The sequence below is a fragment of the Corvus moneduloides genome, chromosome 1 (assembly GCF_009650955.1).
Source record: "Corvus moneduloides isolate bCorMon1 chromosome 1, bCorMon1.pri, whole genome shotgun sequence".
NCBI classification, from domain to species: domain Eukaryota; kingdom Metazoa; phylum Chordata; class Aves; order Passeriformes; family Corvidae; genus Corvus; species Corvus moneduloides.
The window spans coordinates 129,509,078-129,522,794 of record NC_045476.1 but is presented as its reverse complement, the minus strand read 5'-3'; the positions used below and the strand labels follow the sequence as shown (position 1 = coordinate 129,522,794).

The following is a 13,717-nucleotide window of genomic DNA, read 5'->3' as shown; positions in this document are numbered from 1 at the left end:
AAGCCATTCTGTGATTCTATGTCTAGCTCTGGAAATGAAGCACTACACATCTTTGCTCTTCTGCAGTGCTTTCAGTCTAGGGGGTCTCAGAAAGTGTCTCACACTTTCCAAGGATGTGAGGGCAATACTGGCTGCCTTATTTTAAATTCCAGATGAAACTTTTCACATAACATTGCTACCTCCCAAAGATATGCAAGTTTTAAAGTTCTTCCTGTCCAGCTCCAGGGGCCCTTCAGAAAGTAGTGAACTATGTACTGCCTTTCAGAATAGAACATCTGCCACTGCTCTGCACATCACAAAAAGCCATGAAAGTCATCCTCTTGGCCCTCCCCTGGTGTGAGGAGCACTTGCCAATGAAGTCAGATTTAGGCACTTGTTTTGTTCCTGAGCCTGCAACTGCCTGTAAAAGCTTCCTGACAGTCACGCCATGGACTGCTCATGGACTCAACTGCTTCAGCTATGGGACAAGAAGTACTGTGCAGAAAGAAGTGCAAAACATATTGGGACAGCAACACACTGCTTAGGCTGCATACTTAGAGATATGACAGATTTTGGCCTTTTCAGCTGGGTTTGGTTTTATACTTCATGCATGTTTCCAAGAAAGCAAGGATCAGAGCTCACTGCTCCCTTTACCTCTTGCCTACATAATGAGTGTCCTTTATACTTTCTTTCCTCCACACTCCTATAAGAGACCTGTAAAAAAGCCTGCCACCTAGTTTAGAAGATAGGGCACTGTTCAGCTGATAGTTTAGATGAATGAGTACTGTCCTAGAAGGAAGGTAGACAACATTCAAGATGCTCTCTCTTCCATTTCCTGAATGAGTACTTTAAGCTCTCAGGTAAGGAGGAAGGACAAGTGGGGTGAATGGATGGACCACACTGTTGCACCATTCTCTTCTCTGCTCTATCCAAGCATTAAGAGAGAAACTTTTAAAGAATGGAGGGCACACTGTTGGTGCTGGATAATTCCCTGCACAAAGACACAAGACATGGTTGTGTGGGACCTTGCTTCAATTTGCCTTTGTCCTTCAACTCCTCCCAAACTCGCTGGCTCAGCCTGCTCTGCACCCTGCTTTGAAATACATCCTGTGCTTGCTACTGTGCTTTCAGGGTAGATTTCTCTCAAGGCTGTATCTGACATTGCAACAACTGCTTTTTGAAATACTTAGATTCACTCCCTTTCCTGATCCCCACAAACGTCACCTGAAACTTCATGTCTGCAGGAGCATCAGAGTCCAAGGACTATTTAAAAGAAAGAAGAGTTCAAGAAGCACAGATTTAGAGGCTGAGTTTAGGTATGAAGGTAATCTTATTTTCACAGGCCATCGAACAAACATAGAGTTCATGTAAGACAGAGTTTACCTTGAAGGCTTAATTCTTTTTCATGCTGACTCTTGTACAAGGAGACACAACTCCTGGCTAGAGATCTGTGGTTCACTCTTGGTGAGCCCTGCATGTCTGGTCTGTAGTGCTTTGCTGTCCCAGGGACGGCTGTGCAGTGAGGAGAGAAAGCAGCAAAGCAAGGCATGGCTCCATGAAACACTGCGTTACTTCTGGGAACTGCTGGTTGTGCAGCTCGGTGCATGGAGTTCAAGCAAGAAAGGATTTGATGAATTTGGAATTAAAAAAACTAAAATCACAGCGTGCCTTAAACAAGAACAACAACAATATACATTACTCACATCTCCAGGAATAATTTATAACTAACAGAATGTTGTGTGTTATTTTGTTACCGGTTTTTAATGTGGATGGATTCTTAAAACTGAAACTTTTAACATATTTTTGAAATAAAACTTATTCAGGAAGGAAACTGGATCATCTGGACTTCTCTGAAGCAGGTAAAGTAAAACACTTTTTATTTCAAGAAATATTGCTTCTAGACTTTCCCGAAGCCAGAATTGTACTATAAAAGTATCACAGAAATATTATACAAGATTTAAAAACACAGTTTGTATCCTAGTAACTTAAAACCTATGTACAAATAGCATCATTCAGGACCATAAATACGTTTTTCTATCAATCCGCCCATGACACATACATCAGATAAAGAACTAGTAATTTTAACATATTTACAGAGTCCATCAAAAGACTGCTTCTTAAAATTATTAAAATCCTACTAAAAGAATCTGCTTTTTAAAAATTTTCCACTTAAAATACAATGTAATGAATGTAAGTTTAACCTGCAGTGCTTGCAATAGCCAAAAAATATTCACTACACAAAATAACATGTAACAGGTAGGAAACACACCCATGAGTTGGACACTGTGGAATTACATCTGTTTCAGGTAATTCTCTTTAGTTGCTGTTGTCATAATTATTTAGAAATTTATAAAAAAAACAAGGGACAATGTTAAGTTTTGAGTAACAGATTTTCTGAGTCATTTTCATATTATAGTTTATACAATTTAATGTTCGGTAAAGTTCAAGAAAAAATTTAGAATACAACAACAAAAATTATTACTAAACTACTATTGTTTACTCTCATGTGCCTTTTGTGTCTAAAATAATGGAAATCTAACATGATTTTATCATTCCCTTTAATGCCTGTTCAAAACAAAAAAGGAATTCAAGACTCAAAACTATAATAATGCTTTCAAGATACTGTTGAGAATAATAAAAATCAGGCGGGGTGACAAAAACATTTATGTGTTGATGTAAACCTTTCTACCAGTATCAGAAAAAAAAAAAAAAAGGTCAAAAAAATTAATGGAATTTTAATTCTGCAATATCAACATATAGGGAAACAATCCAATTTAAACAAATCCTTCTACAGTTAACAATCATTAGCCATACCTTTCTGAGAGTAGATTTAATAAAGCAACAAAAACATGCAATATTTTTGCTAAAATAATATTTGAAGAATCTTTTTCCACAATCCATGGTGTTTACCTCTTTCAGGTCAGTCTGTTTATTGGTTTCACAATTTCACAAGACAACAAGCAAACTAAGAAACTGTAAGGTATTAGATGCATAAATGGTATGGCATACAGATTTTAAAAGTGCATTTTACTTGAAAGCGTGGCATTAAGAATTGCCAGTGGTTAAAATAATTGATGAAAAAGACATTATGCAGGGATATTGGGTGAACTGAAACACTCATTCATGGTGGGATCATTTGGAAATAGCAAAAGTAACTTGAGTGTCCTCTTCAAAGAAATAGCTTTTAGCTTTCAGATAGGGTGCTACTGCATTTGAAAGTTAACACTGTTTCTTTTAATGGAAAACTGGAAATCTTGCTTCCCAGTGTGGAGAATTACAGTGAGAGCAGTGCGTGTGAATAAAAAAATGCACAAATACTGAACTGGGCTCAATTTAGCTGCAAAACATATCTACAATAAACGTGGAATGTCAGTTGTCATGATTACCTTTGTTAGTTTGCTAATAAGAAAAGGAAGAACTTACTTAATGGTTTACAACTTGATCTAATCCAAGGACAGTGGAGCTGAGGCACTGCCCTCTGCATTTAGGATTTGTGAACTTTCTCCTGCAAGACTCTGTTTGGTTTTTTTTAAGAAAGTTCCTGCTTCCTGGGTACTGACAGGTGAATCCCTAATGGATATGTTCACAGTCTGATGAACAAAGGGTTCACCAGACCTCATGGGAAGATACATTTGATCTTCAAATATATCTTCCAGAGTGTCACTGTCCTGATGAGTGTCTTTTTGAGGAATGCTGATGGGCTGTAGCATGAAGCTATGCCGGGACTCCAACTCTATCAAGCCATTTCCACTGAAATCCGTATCCAAACGGTCCGATTCTTTATCCTCCATCCATTTTTCAGCTGGATGACTATTTCTCCAGTGTGCATCATTCAAACTACTTTTCTCAGGAATATCATTGTTTAATTCAAGTTTCCTCTCCTGACTTAAATTCACCGTGCTCAAAGCAAGGGCTGCAAAGTCTGTTGGCACAATAAGCTGCAACTCTTCTGCAGTCAGGCCGCTGGACTCCTCGGCAGAAGTCATTTCCACCAGGGTGAACAGCGTGGATGATTCGTCCCCATCCCCGTTGCTTCGAGCAGTGTTATTCTTGTCTGTTTTATTTTGCTGGTAGTAACTGTTCAGCAGTGCAAACATTCTATCTACATCCTTCAAGTAATTAGTCCAGTCAGCCAGACTAAGTCTAAAGTTGTGTCTGTATTCATATACACTTTCATTCACACTGTACAAGTCTTCCAGTCCTTGCCAGTCAATGTCGCCAGTGAAATTGGGCAGCTTAGCCTTCCCATCCATCCCATAACTGTCCTCTGTTGAAAGAAAGAATAAAGCCTACTGGTGAACACTATTAAAGGTGCAAGCAAATCTTCCACGTGTGTCTCTACTTCAATTGGCTTGAAAGCACCACTGCTCATAAAGTAGGTAGCTCAAGGTGTAAGATGCTCCACCTCTTCTGTCATCAGATGAATGGTTCTGGCCTAGGATATGCTCACAGCTCCAAGAACCCCCCCTGTCTCCTGCTACATCCTTGGGCTGAGTAAAAAAAGAACAGAATCTGGTCTAATGGGGCTTTGTGATGGCATTCAGAGATAAGTCCTTCCTCTGATATTTCCAGGTAGGAAAAGTGTTTCAATACACAAATAATCCATTTGCCTCTTGAGCACTCGAGCAAAATATGCAATAACCAAACAATGGTTAAATATAAAAGATGGGACCAATCTGAAAGCCACTGGTCACCTGAACTTCAATACTCACATGAATTTTGATTCTGGGTAGCTTAAAAAATATGATCTACAAACTAACCAGACACATTTGATTTAGTAAATGATAGCCAAAGGGGGTTTTAATCTATTTGGTTAATGTTCATTTTAGTTCACATGGAGAAATTAAGGGAAATAAAAACTGTCAAAAATTGGTGCGAATTAATTTATAGGACTGCACCACTTTGTGAAATAGTGTTAAAATATACACAGAGAACCTTCTTAAGGTTTTGTTTTTTAAAAAAAAGCTCTCAAAAGTATCTTAACAGCCTTTTCAAATAGTAAGTAAATAAAGGGCATAGATATGAGTCTATAAGTAACAATGGAGCTGCACTTTTTATTGATCACAGCCAGAAAATGTGAAGACACAAAAGAATCCCATTTCAAAAATATTTAAAAGTTTTGCTACAGTAACTATAGTGACTCAGATTATCAACTGTGGTGTGAAGCCATTTTATACTGAAAAGTCACACATTGTATTATTTAATTCACTGGGCAGACTGGATTCACTGATAAGATTTTATCAACAAGGTGGTCTACAAGGAAAGACAAATCAGGCAATGAAAATGTCTGTCAGGGAAAGTGACAATTTTGTCCTTATAAATGATATTGCATGCAATCTTTAGTAATTAATTCATTGGTAATGATTTATTCTCTTCCTGAAAATTGTATAGGCAGGTAGGCTAGTAGCAATTACTTTAGAACTTCAAATGGCTATAGTCCAACTGTGTGAACTGAGCTCAAATCTTCATCTATATTGAGCCCTGCATCCTACAGATGCTTCTTGGCATCTCCATTAATTTGTGTTCCAAGTTGCCCTTTCTCGTTACTTAAGTGGAACAGAAGATACAACTTGTCTCTATCACAGATTACATTCTTTGCTTCTTACTAGCTTGGGTTTTCACAGTAAAAGAATTTCTCCAATATTTAGTCCATCACATGGAAAGTCAGAAAAATACCATTATGGTCAGAAAAAACCCTTGAGATTTTTTTACAATGTGGGGCCTTACTCTGTTCCCACCAAAAGGAGACCACTTTCCTTATTTGAAAACACCTGAATCTTTGCTCTTAACTGGAAATATTTCACAACATAAAATCTACGTATTTTATTTTTTTAATATGAAATTCTAGAGATATTTTTTTTTTGCAAACATTAGACAATCTTCCTGTTCCACAAAGAAATGCAAGCTTTTTGGATTTGTTTGAACAACTATGACAGAGCATCTTCTTTCTTTCCTGAAGTAGACAAGAGAAATGAAATCATAGCATGGCCACATGAGAGCCATCTTCATAAGTCAAATTATGGATAATTTGTTTCCTGAAACAAAAGATAATTAAATACCACAGAGGTTTCAAGAAAGAAGATTTACTCTTCCAGTGCTTAGAGGCATAAGGGGCCCTAGAAAACATCACGGCAGGGGGCTGCTTTGTCAAGGAATTTAGTCATTAAACCCTCTAAGATATTAACCACAACACAAGTGCAAAAATATATAAATTTTTCTGGTTTACTTCTGTTGGTAGGGGTTTTTTTCTTTTTTCTTTTTCTTTGCCACGTCAGAGCCTGTATAGGAAAACAAACTGTTGTAGGGACAGTCAAGTGGGTTGGTATATTATGGCAGGGAACTGAAAAAGAAGTGATGCTGTTTGACTGGTAACAGGTTTGGGGATACACCAGGGGAGTGGGGGGAAAAGCAGCAGCCAGAAAGGTGCTTTTGGGCTCAGAAGAGCCTCTGCTGCCCATCCCCAGCAGTGGGACAGAGGCTTGAGCTGCGGTGGCAAGTTGAGAAGTGGGAAAGTCTGGGGACCAGTGAAGAGGAACAGGGTTTCTGAGGAGCCTCAGCAGCAGGGCAATGGGGCTGTACTGCACAGGAGTAAGATCAGCAAGGAGTTTGCTGTATTCCTACAAAACAGCTGAAAGTCTGAGTCAGAGCTACATGGTCCTTCACTCTGGATCTATTTTTTTCCCTCTAAACGTGGCACTGTTTCTGCAATCTCAGAGAAGTTTCACAGCTGGGAAAGCACTGGGAATTGTTCCATGATCTTTGTGTAAAGCAGAGAAAAATAGCTTGTTTGAAGACAGAGATAACTTGTATTCATACATGTTAAACAAATAGGGAAGCAAAGTCTTAAAGTCCTAGAGCTATTTTGGTTGACTGAGCAAGTTACCTCACGGTTTAATTCCACAACTTGCAGTAAGCGTGGAAAGTTTCCCACTGAAATCAAAGCATACAGAGGGAAGGAGAGAGGAAAGAAGAGATTTTTTCCCCTGTAAGAAATTTCGTTACAAATAGGTACGAAACGGGAAAGTGCAGATGAGTTACATTTGAGAAACAGCACGGCAGTGGGTTCCTTGATCAACATTTTGGAATTTCTCAGCTATGATATAGATCCAAAAGAGAAAAAATTGTTGCTATCTGTTCAAAACAAAACTTACTAATTTTTTTGCTGTTTGATTTTTCATTTTTAGATCAAGCTTTAGTTAAGCTTTACTCTCCATTTATCCTACCCTGGCATCCTCTATGATCTGCTCTGTGCCTGTGTTGTCTCAAAACTAAGAAGAGATTTGAATACGTCTCCTTTGAGACTAAAGATAGGTGGGTACAATCATATTCTTGGTGGCTTTGAAAAATTTCAGACAAGCAGGAGAGGAGAGAGGAATGTGAAGTTGACACATCGTGTTATCAACCACATCTGCAGAGCCACACTTTGTCCATCAAAGGACAGAGGTGACACCAGCTCTTCCCTGCTGAAGCTCTCTCTCCCTCTGTGTAAAGCAAACTGCATTGTACTGGCTATTTCCACACGGGCCTGTTGTCCCAGTGTTTTACTGCAACACAGGCTGTGCTTTACTAACTCAGGGCATTTTGAACTGGAAACAGGTCAGAGTGCAGAATCTACATGATCTGAAGGAAGCCTAAGGGGCAGTTCAGATGACTTTCCGTTGTTATTCCATTTGTTTCTCTGCAGGGAGCAAGAAAAGGATCCTCTAGCAGATTGTTTTAATGATTCCTGATAAATGCGGTTTGTTAATTTAATTTTTTGATTTGTTTCTGTTTTGTTGTTGTTTTTTTTTTTTTTTTTGGTTGGTTGGTTGGTTTGGTTTGTTTGTTTGTTTGGTTTTTTTTGTTTAAGAAAAGAAAAACACACTCCACCAAGATGGGGCTTGAACCAAAATGTTGAACCCAGGCATCTGTGTAAATAGAATAACTGGGTGTCTGGAATGTCATAGCACAGAGCAATATTGCTTGTGTTGTATCACACCTGCTATTTATCACAGTAGTAAAATGTTTATCGTATGTTCTTTGGTACCAGAAGTTAAAATGTTTTTGTTACTAAACAGTGTAGGAAGATATAATTTAAGGATTAATCCTGTGTCCTCTACTATTTTATGCAATCCTACAATTCAAAAATGGCATTTCTGTTAGATCTGTAGTTAAAATGAGAAATGCTTACTTACAAGGATGCCTTCCAATGAAAGACTTAAAATTACAGGGATTACTTTCTATCATTGTAGTAACCAGTTCCCACCAGGCTGTAATGAGCAATGCAAACAGTGGGATATAAACCAAACGTAAGTTTATCATTTTCCTAGATCCCAAAACAACTCAGTTGAAAAAATACAAAATTGGCTGCAAAACAAAATTTTGCTGCTTAAATTGGAGATCTGTACATTGAAATACATTAGTTTAATTGTTCTCTGACTGCTGGAAGCTAATGACAAGGTTCCTTTCAGAAGACCCTGTGAAAAACATTTTATGTAGACTTGTACACCCCTTGGACTCCCTTGTTTACTTTTCAAGTAAGCAATGTGTATCAGGAGCTGCTCCTCTACAGTGCATAGAGATGAAAATGTATAAAAATGATAAACTGTGAAAAGGAGCCCAGTCTAAATATGACACTCCACAGATGTTAATCTGTTTTTCACCCTGAGGACAAGTACGGCTCAATGAGCAGCAAGCGCAGTACTGTTAAGACCTGCAGTTTTTTTCAGTATCTTCAGGGTTTTATGTTATGTTTGACTGGTTTCTCCACCAGGAGACACAGGGCTCTGCATGATAAACATGTAGGTACAATAAGTATATTTTTAAAAAGAAAAATATACTTTCGAAGAGCTGTCTGTCATGTATTCCTCAGGTTCAAGCCTTTTACATATACTTTTTTAGATATAAAAAACCTCACCTGTTGCCTTTCCTCAGTTCAAATAATACAACCTTTTTAGGAAATTTCATTTCGTGCTTGTCTGATCTGGTCTCAGCCCAAAGGAGCCTCATTTTTCTGCCACACTTATATTGAACAGTCTCCTGCTGGCTTCTGAGCACAGGCTGCTCATATTGCGCACTGCTTTTGCTTAAAGCGGTATCTGCCAACATTTCCTAAAGCCAGTGAGAAGATTTTGCTTTGCTTCCATAGGTTTGATTAGGTTCTTTGTACCCCAGAAAGGCTTGTAAACATATTTGGTTTACATGTGAAAAACAGCTGTGAAGACTTACTAAATAAAACCAGAAAAACACCTCCAACCCATCCAAAATCAACAGGATAACATAAGAGCAACCCAAAAGAGGTGGTTCTTTCAGGGTAATTTTCCTTGGGCAAACATCTAAGAAGTACAGGCATGAAATATGAGCTGTATGAAGTCTTGCTATGACAATGAGCTACGTTAAATGCAGAATGGTAGATCTAAAAAACAATGGCCAAGTTCAATGTAGAGTAGTTAGAAAGTGCATGCATCAAAAGCTATGCTGTGTGCAACATGGCAAGATACAGACATTAGTTGAAATGGACTGGAGTCATGCAATTATTTGGAAAGAAGCTGCTGAGGAGAATAAAAAAGTGTGGATACCTGTGTGGATCATAGCTTCCTCCATCTTTATTTCCTGATATAGGAAAATACAAGAGTAACTTTTGTTAGTGTTTAGAACTTGTAAAACCATTCAAAATGTAGTTTTCCATGCACAGCATCTAATTCCTAAAAAGAAATGTACTGTGTTAAATAAAGACAGAGCTGTAGTCCAACAAAGACTTCCTGGAAGTTTTACATAAAAGAACTGAAAACCCACAGGTTTTCAAAAATAATAAAACCCCCAAACAATTAGATATTGTAAAAAGGAGAAACATTTGTAGATGTAGAAAGAGATACAAAGATGCAACACCACAAATTATGCAGAACAGAGTATTCCTGTGAAAAAAAATAAATCACAATGTTCAATCAACCAAAGTTAAGTGCAACGAATTCCAGAGACAAGAAGTAAAAAAACCAGCTTTTCTTTTACCCAGAGACTCTTGTAAAGAAATATTACTTTCTTCAAAAATGAAGAAGACTACTGCTGATTAGAAGTTTGAAGTCTCAGTTTTGGTAGGGAACCTGTAGTTGTTCATATAGGCAGACAGCATTTGAAATAAACACTGGATTTAACACCTCACCCAATACTGGGAGGCAAAAGCTAATGAAATAAAGCCTGCAATGGAGAAAAGAGTTATAGCTGTGAAGATTTGCATGTGGCCATTATAGCTCCAATAACAATTTCCCTTCTGCAGCATTTCTGTCAAATGATGGTTTTTGTCATCAACATCAAGATGGCAAGAGTAACCTGTGCAAACTTACAAAGAAGTTTCCTGGTCATGTGGATGTGCAGGATGGTGTATATGGATAATTCTAAATTTTTCAGAGCAACACTTAGGAGAGTGACACTTCATGGATACAATTTGAGCTAAAGTAGATTTAAAAAAAATTAATAAAATGGAAATAAACATTTCTATTTCTCTTGTACCTGTTTCAAGTCCCTTCGGCCTCGGATTGCACTGCTTGTAACCTTGACAACTTCGCAGTTCCATCAGCTGGATGTGGAGTTGATTCAAAATGCCTCTTTCCACTGTGTGAACTGTATTGGTCAGCTGAGAAAGAGAGGAATGAAGGGAAATGATACTTGTTAACAAAAATTAAAAAAAACCCTAGAGGAGCCTGGTGAATGACATTTTGTAACGGGAAAAGGGGTTTACCTGATAGGGATCAGTGTTCATATCAAAATATTCCAAGAAGCCAGTTGCGAACTCACAAAAGAGAAAATTGTGGGTGTCATTAACAGTTCTCAAACACCAGTAAGTGTTGTTATTGGAGCTTGTGCAAGCACAGAAAGAGCCCACTGTAATTAAAGAAACAAGTTATTAGTTTTCAGTGAAAAATAATATGCTTGTTTCTTCTACTAGTACCTTTAATCGCAATAATAAAATACTAGCCTTGCCTTAGATTTTTATTAAGATTTATTTAGATTTGGTTACTGTGACAAGTTGTGAACAATATCAATGTTTTCAACAGACTTCATAAAAATAGTAACTGTAGTATAATACATTAGCTCTTCTTTAAGCTTTGGACTGTGTCAAAAGGACGTTTTTTACCCCATGACTCTTGCTGGAGCATTACCAGAATGCACAGCAATATGAGAATTTTTTTCATAACTTTTTGTTACTCCACAGTTAACAAGTAATTAGCCAATATAATTGTTGTCTTTAAAACAAAAACCATGCATATGACTACTTTAGAAATATTTTAAAATGTAGAATACATATTAGCAGAAATCCCAGTGCAATCAGAACAGATTACCATTAGGAGACCATTTCTTTCTCCAAATGAAAAGTTGTTCTTAGCAAATTTTCAGCTTCAAGTCAAATATATTGTAACTTAATTTTCACCTGACCTTGAAGTTTTTGAAAATAAAGTTTTCAATCACTTTTCTTTCTCCACCATCAAAAATGAGAAAAGTATTGTTTGTTAATGCCGAATACTGAGAAATGTTGAAGTATGTCTCAACAGAATAGTAATCTGTATACCATGAAGTTTAAAGAGATTTAAAATATGCTTTACCTCTAATATTTTGTTCATATACACAAGTGCTATGCAGTTGTGATTTTGAAACTATTTTAGCATAAAAAAATGGAGTAATGGGAAGAATTCATAAGGGACAGTATCTGCATTTTGGTCACGATAAGTTGTTTATTACATACTTTGAAATAAAAACGTTAAAATTAAAGCAGACCTTTTATGTGCTGAAGTTTTTGACAGCATTAAAGGTCAGAATAATTCTTTGATTGCATGAAGTGGAAAACCAGTAATACAGCAGAGGATAGCCTGGATCACATCTGCATTTTGCCATAAGACTTACAGTTCCAGAATGGTGCTGTTTGCCAGTGGTTGTTGTCATGGGTAAAGCACGTCAGCCCAGGCAGGCTGCACTCATCTCCCTTCTTCTGGCGCCTTTTCCCCTTCCGCTCCTTCTTCCGTCTCCGGTTCTCTTTGAACAGCTGCAGTTTGCCATCCACCTCCTGTGCTGCTTCTCTGTTCAGAGAGGAAGTTGGGTATGTCTGACTAAGAACTTTGTTCTACCTGCTAAGAGCTAGCAGTTTTTACATCTTTCTGGATTTTATAAAGGCAGAAGGATGAGAAAGTGACCTTCTAGCTCAGCTTCCCCAGCTGTTAAGATAAGGTGTTCTCTTCAGCGAGCATGAGAAAAGATGCACTGCTGCATTTAGGTTTCACTGGATCTTTAAAAAATAATATTGATCTGGTTTTGATAATACTATTTTCATCCTTTTTCTATCAACAGGTTGAAGAAATATTGTCCATAAACTTTCACAAATTGGTCCAAAACTACTGAAGGTTTCTTGTGATAGCTTACCAAGTGTGACCTGTTCTTCCCCTCAGCTCGTCCCTTCTTCTCTCCACAAATAACCCAACAAAACCCAAACCAAAAAACTCCCCAAATCCCCAAAACTGTATTTCTCTAGTAACCAAAAAGCTAACTGTGAGAATGAGAGGTTAATAACAATCTTACTTGAAGGGATGAAGATGGCTCTTGAGTTTCTCTTGGGCCCTTACCCCTTTCTCTTTGTTGTAATAGCTACAGGGAAAATTTTAGGAATTATTAAGTCATGAAACTATTTTCAACACAAAACCAAAACAGAAATATACTATTGTTGGCATTTTCTTAAGGAACTATACAGAATGACTCACAATTTTCACTTCATTTACCAAAGTTATATCTGTGTGTTCCTATGCTAGGTTATAGCAGAACTACAACTGGATTCAAACATGTTAGTAGAATGCAAACATTTTTAATCTTAAAATGTTAAAATTTATCTTCTTGTGGTTCACAGTAGCTTCTACCCATATATAATTAAAATAGGGGCCTACAATGGTTATAAATATCAATAAAGCTTTGTTCTTTTATTTTCCATCTCAAAACCCCTGGAAAATGCATAAGCCTTAGAAATCAGTGTAGCATTCAGTATTTAGTGCCATCTCTCATACCTCTGTTTACTACAATCACATTCATCTGGTTTTCTTCTTTTTAGGTGTCCTCTAACTTCCCTCAAATTCTTAATTTTATCTTGGAGAGCTTCGATCTGCAGAGAATATTTCTGACTTAGAATTATTCTTTGAAAAGCTATCAGTGTAAAGACTTCACTGAGATTTTAAAATACCTCTTACCTCCTTATCAATGTAAGCCTTGTGGTCCTTCCAGGCTCTGGCAGATTGGTACAGCTCCCTCTCACAGTGAATAGTGTCATTTGGAAGAATGAAACATCTGTAGATGTGAGTTTAAGAAATAGGAAAAAGAAGGTCAGTCATTTCCCAGTTGCCCACCCATTTTTTCTCTTTCTTCCAACATTCCTAATCAATTATTTTTTATATTCTGCTAGTAAATAAAAAAAATCTACAAGTTCTTCCTGTGTTGACTTAATAATAACAATTGCTTTGATCTGGTTTCTCTGGAAAAAAACTTCATCATCCATGACAGATGGTCTGTGCCTGCTAAGCAAAAAATGAAATACATTCTTAATCAATCAGAAATGAAATTGAAACTGAAGTAAAAATCTGTTAAGAATTTAAAGCCTCCTGTTAATCAAATGTGTCATTGTTTATTTAACCACCAGCTGCTGAGAAATCTATTCTTCTTGCCACGAGTGTAGCCCATCTTCCCAGCAGGCAAAACACTCAAGAGGAGAACATACAGCCAGAGGGCTGAA

The 13,717-nt window shown here is 37.3% G+C and overlaps 1 protein-coding gene across 16 annotated transcripts in view; it reads right to left on the bottom strand.

Moving 5' to 3' along the window:
* Nucleotides 1-1,825: 1,825 nt before the first annotated feature.
* The window catches only part of SULF1 (sulfatase 1), a 124,759-nt gene continuing 112,867 nt past the window's right edge, over nt 1,826-13,717 (bottom strand). For 15 of the 16 annotated variants that reach the window (XM_032127193.1, XM_032127259.1, XM_032127226.1 and 12 more), the window contains 7 exons: nt 13,179-13,275; nt 12,999-13,093; nt 12,523-12,588; nt 11,854-12,026; nt 10,694-10,836; nt 10,465-10,588; nt 1,826-4,246 (listed from right to left, as the gene is read on the bottom strand). In XM_032127193.1, coding sequence (XP_031983084.1) covers nt 3,423-4,246; nt 10,465-10,588; nt 10,694-10,836; nt 11,854-12,026; nt 12,523-12,588; nt 12,999-13,093; nt 13,179-13,275 — 1,522 coding nt within the window. In that variant the 3' untranslated portion in view covers nt 1,826-3,422. Of the gene's footprint in view, nt 4,247-9,536; nt 9,571-10,464; nt 10,589-10,693; nt 10,837-11,853; nt 12,027-12,522; nt 12,589-12,998; nt 13,094-13,178; nt 13,276-13,717 lie in introns of all 16 variants that reach the window. The other variant, XM_032127300.1, reaches the window with a different exon arrangement.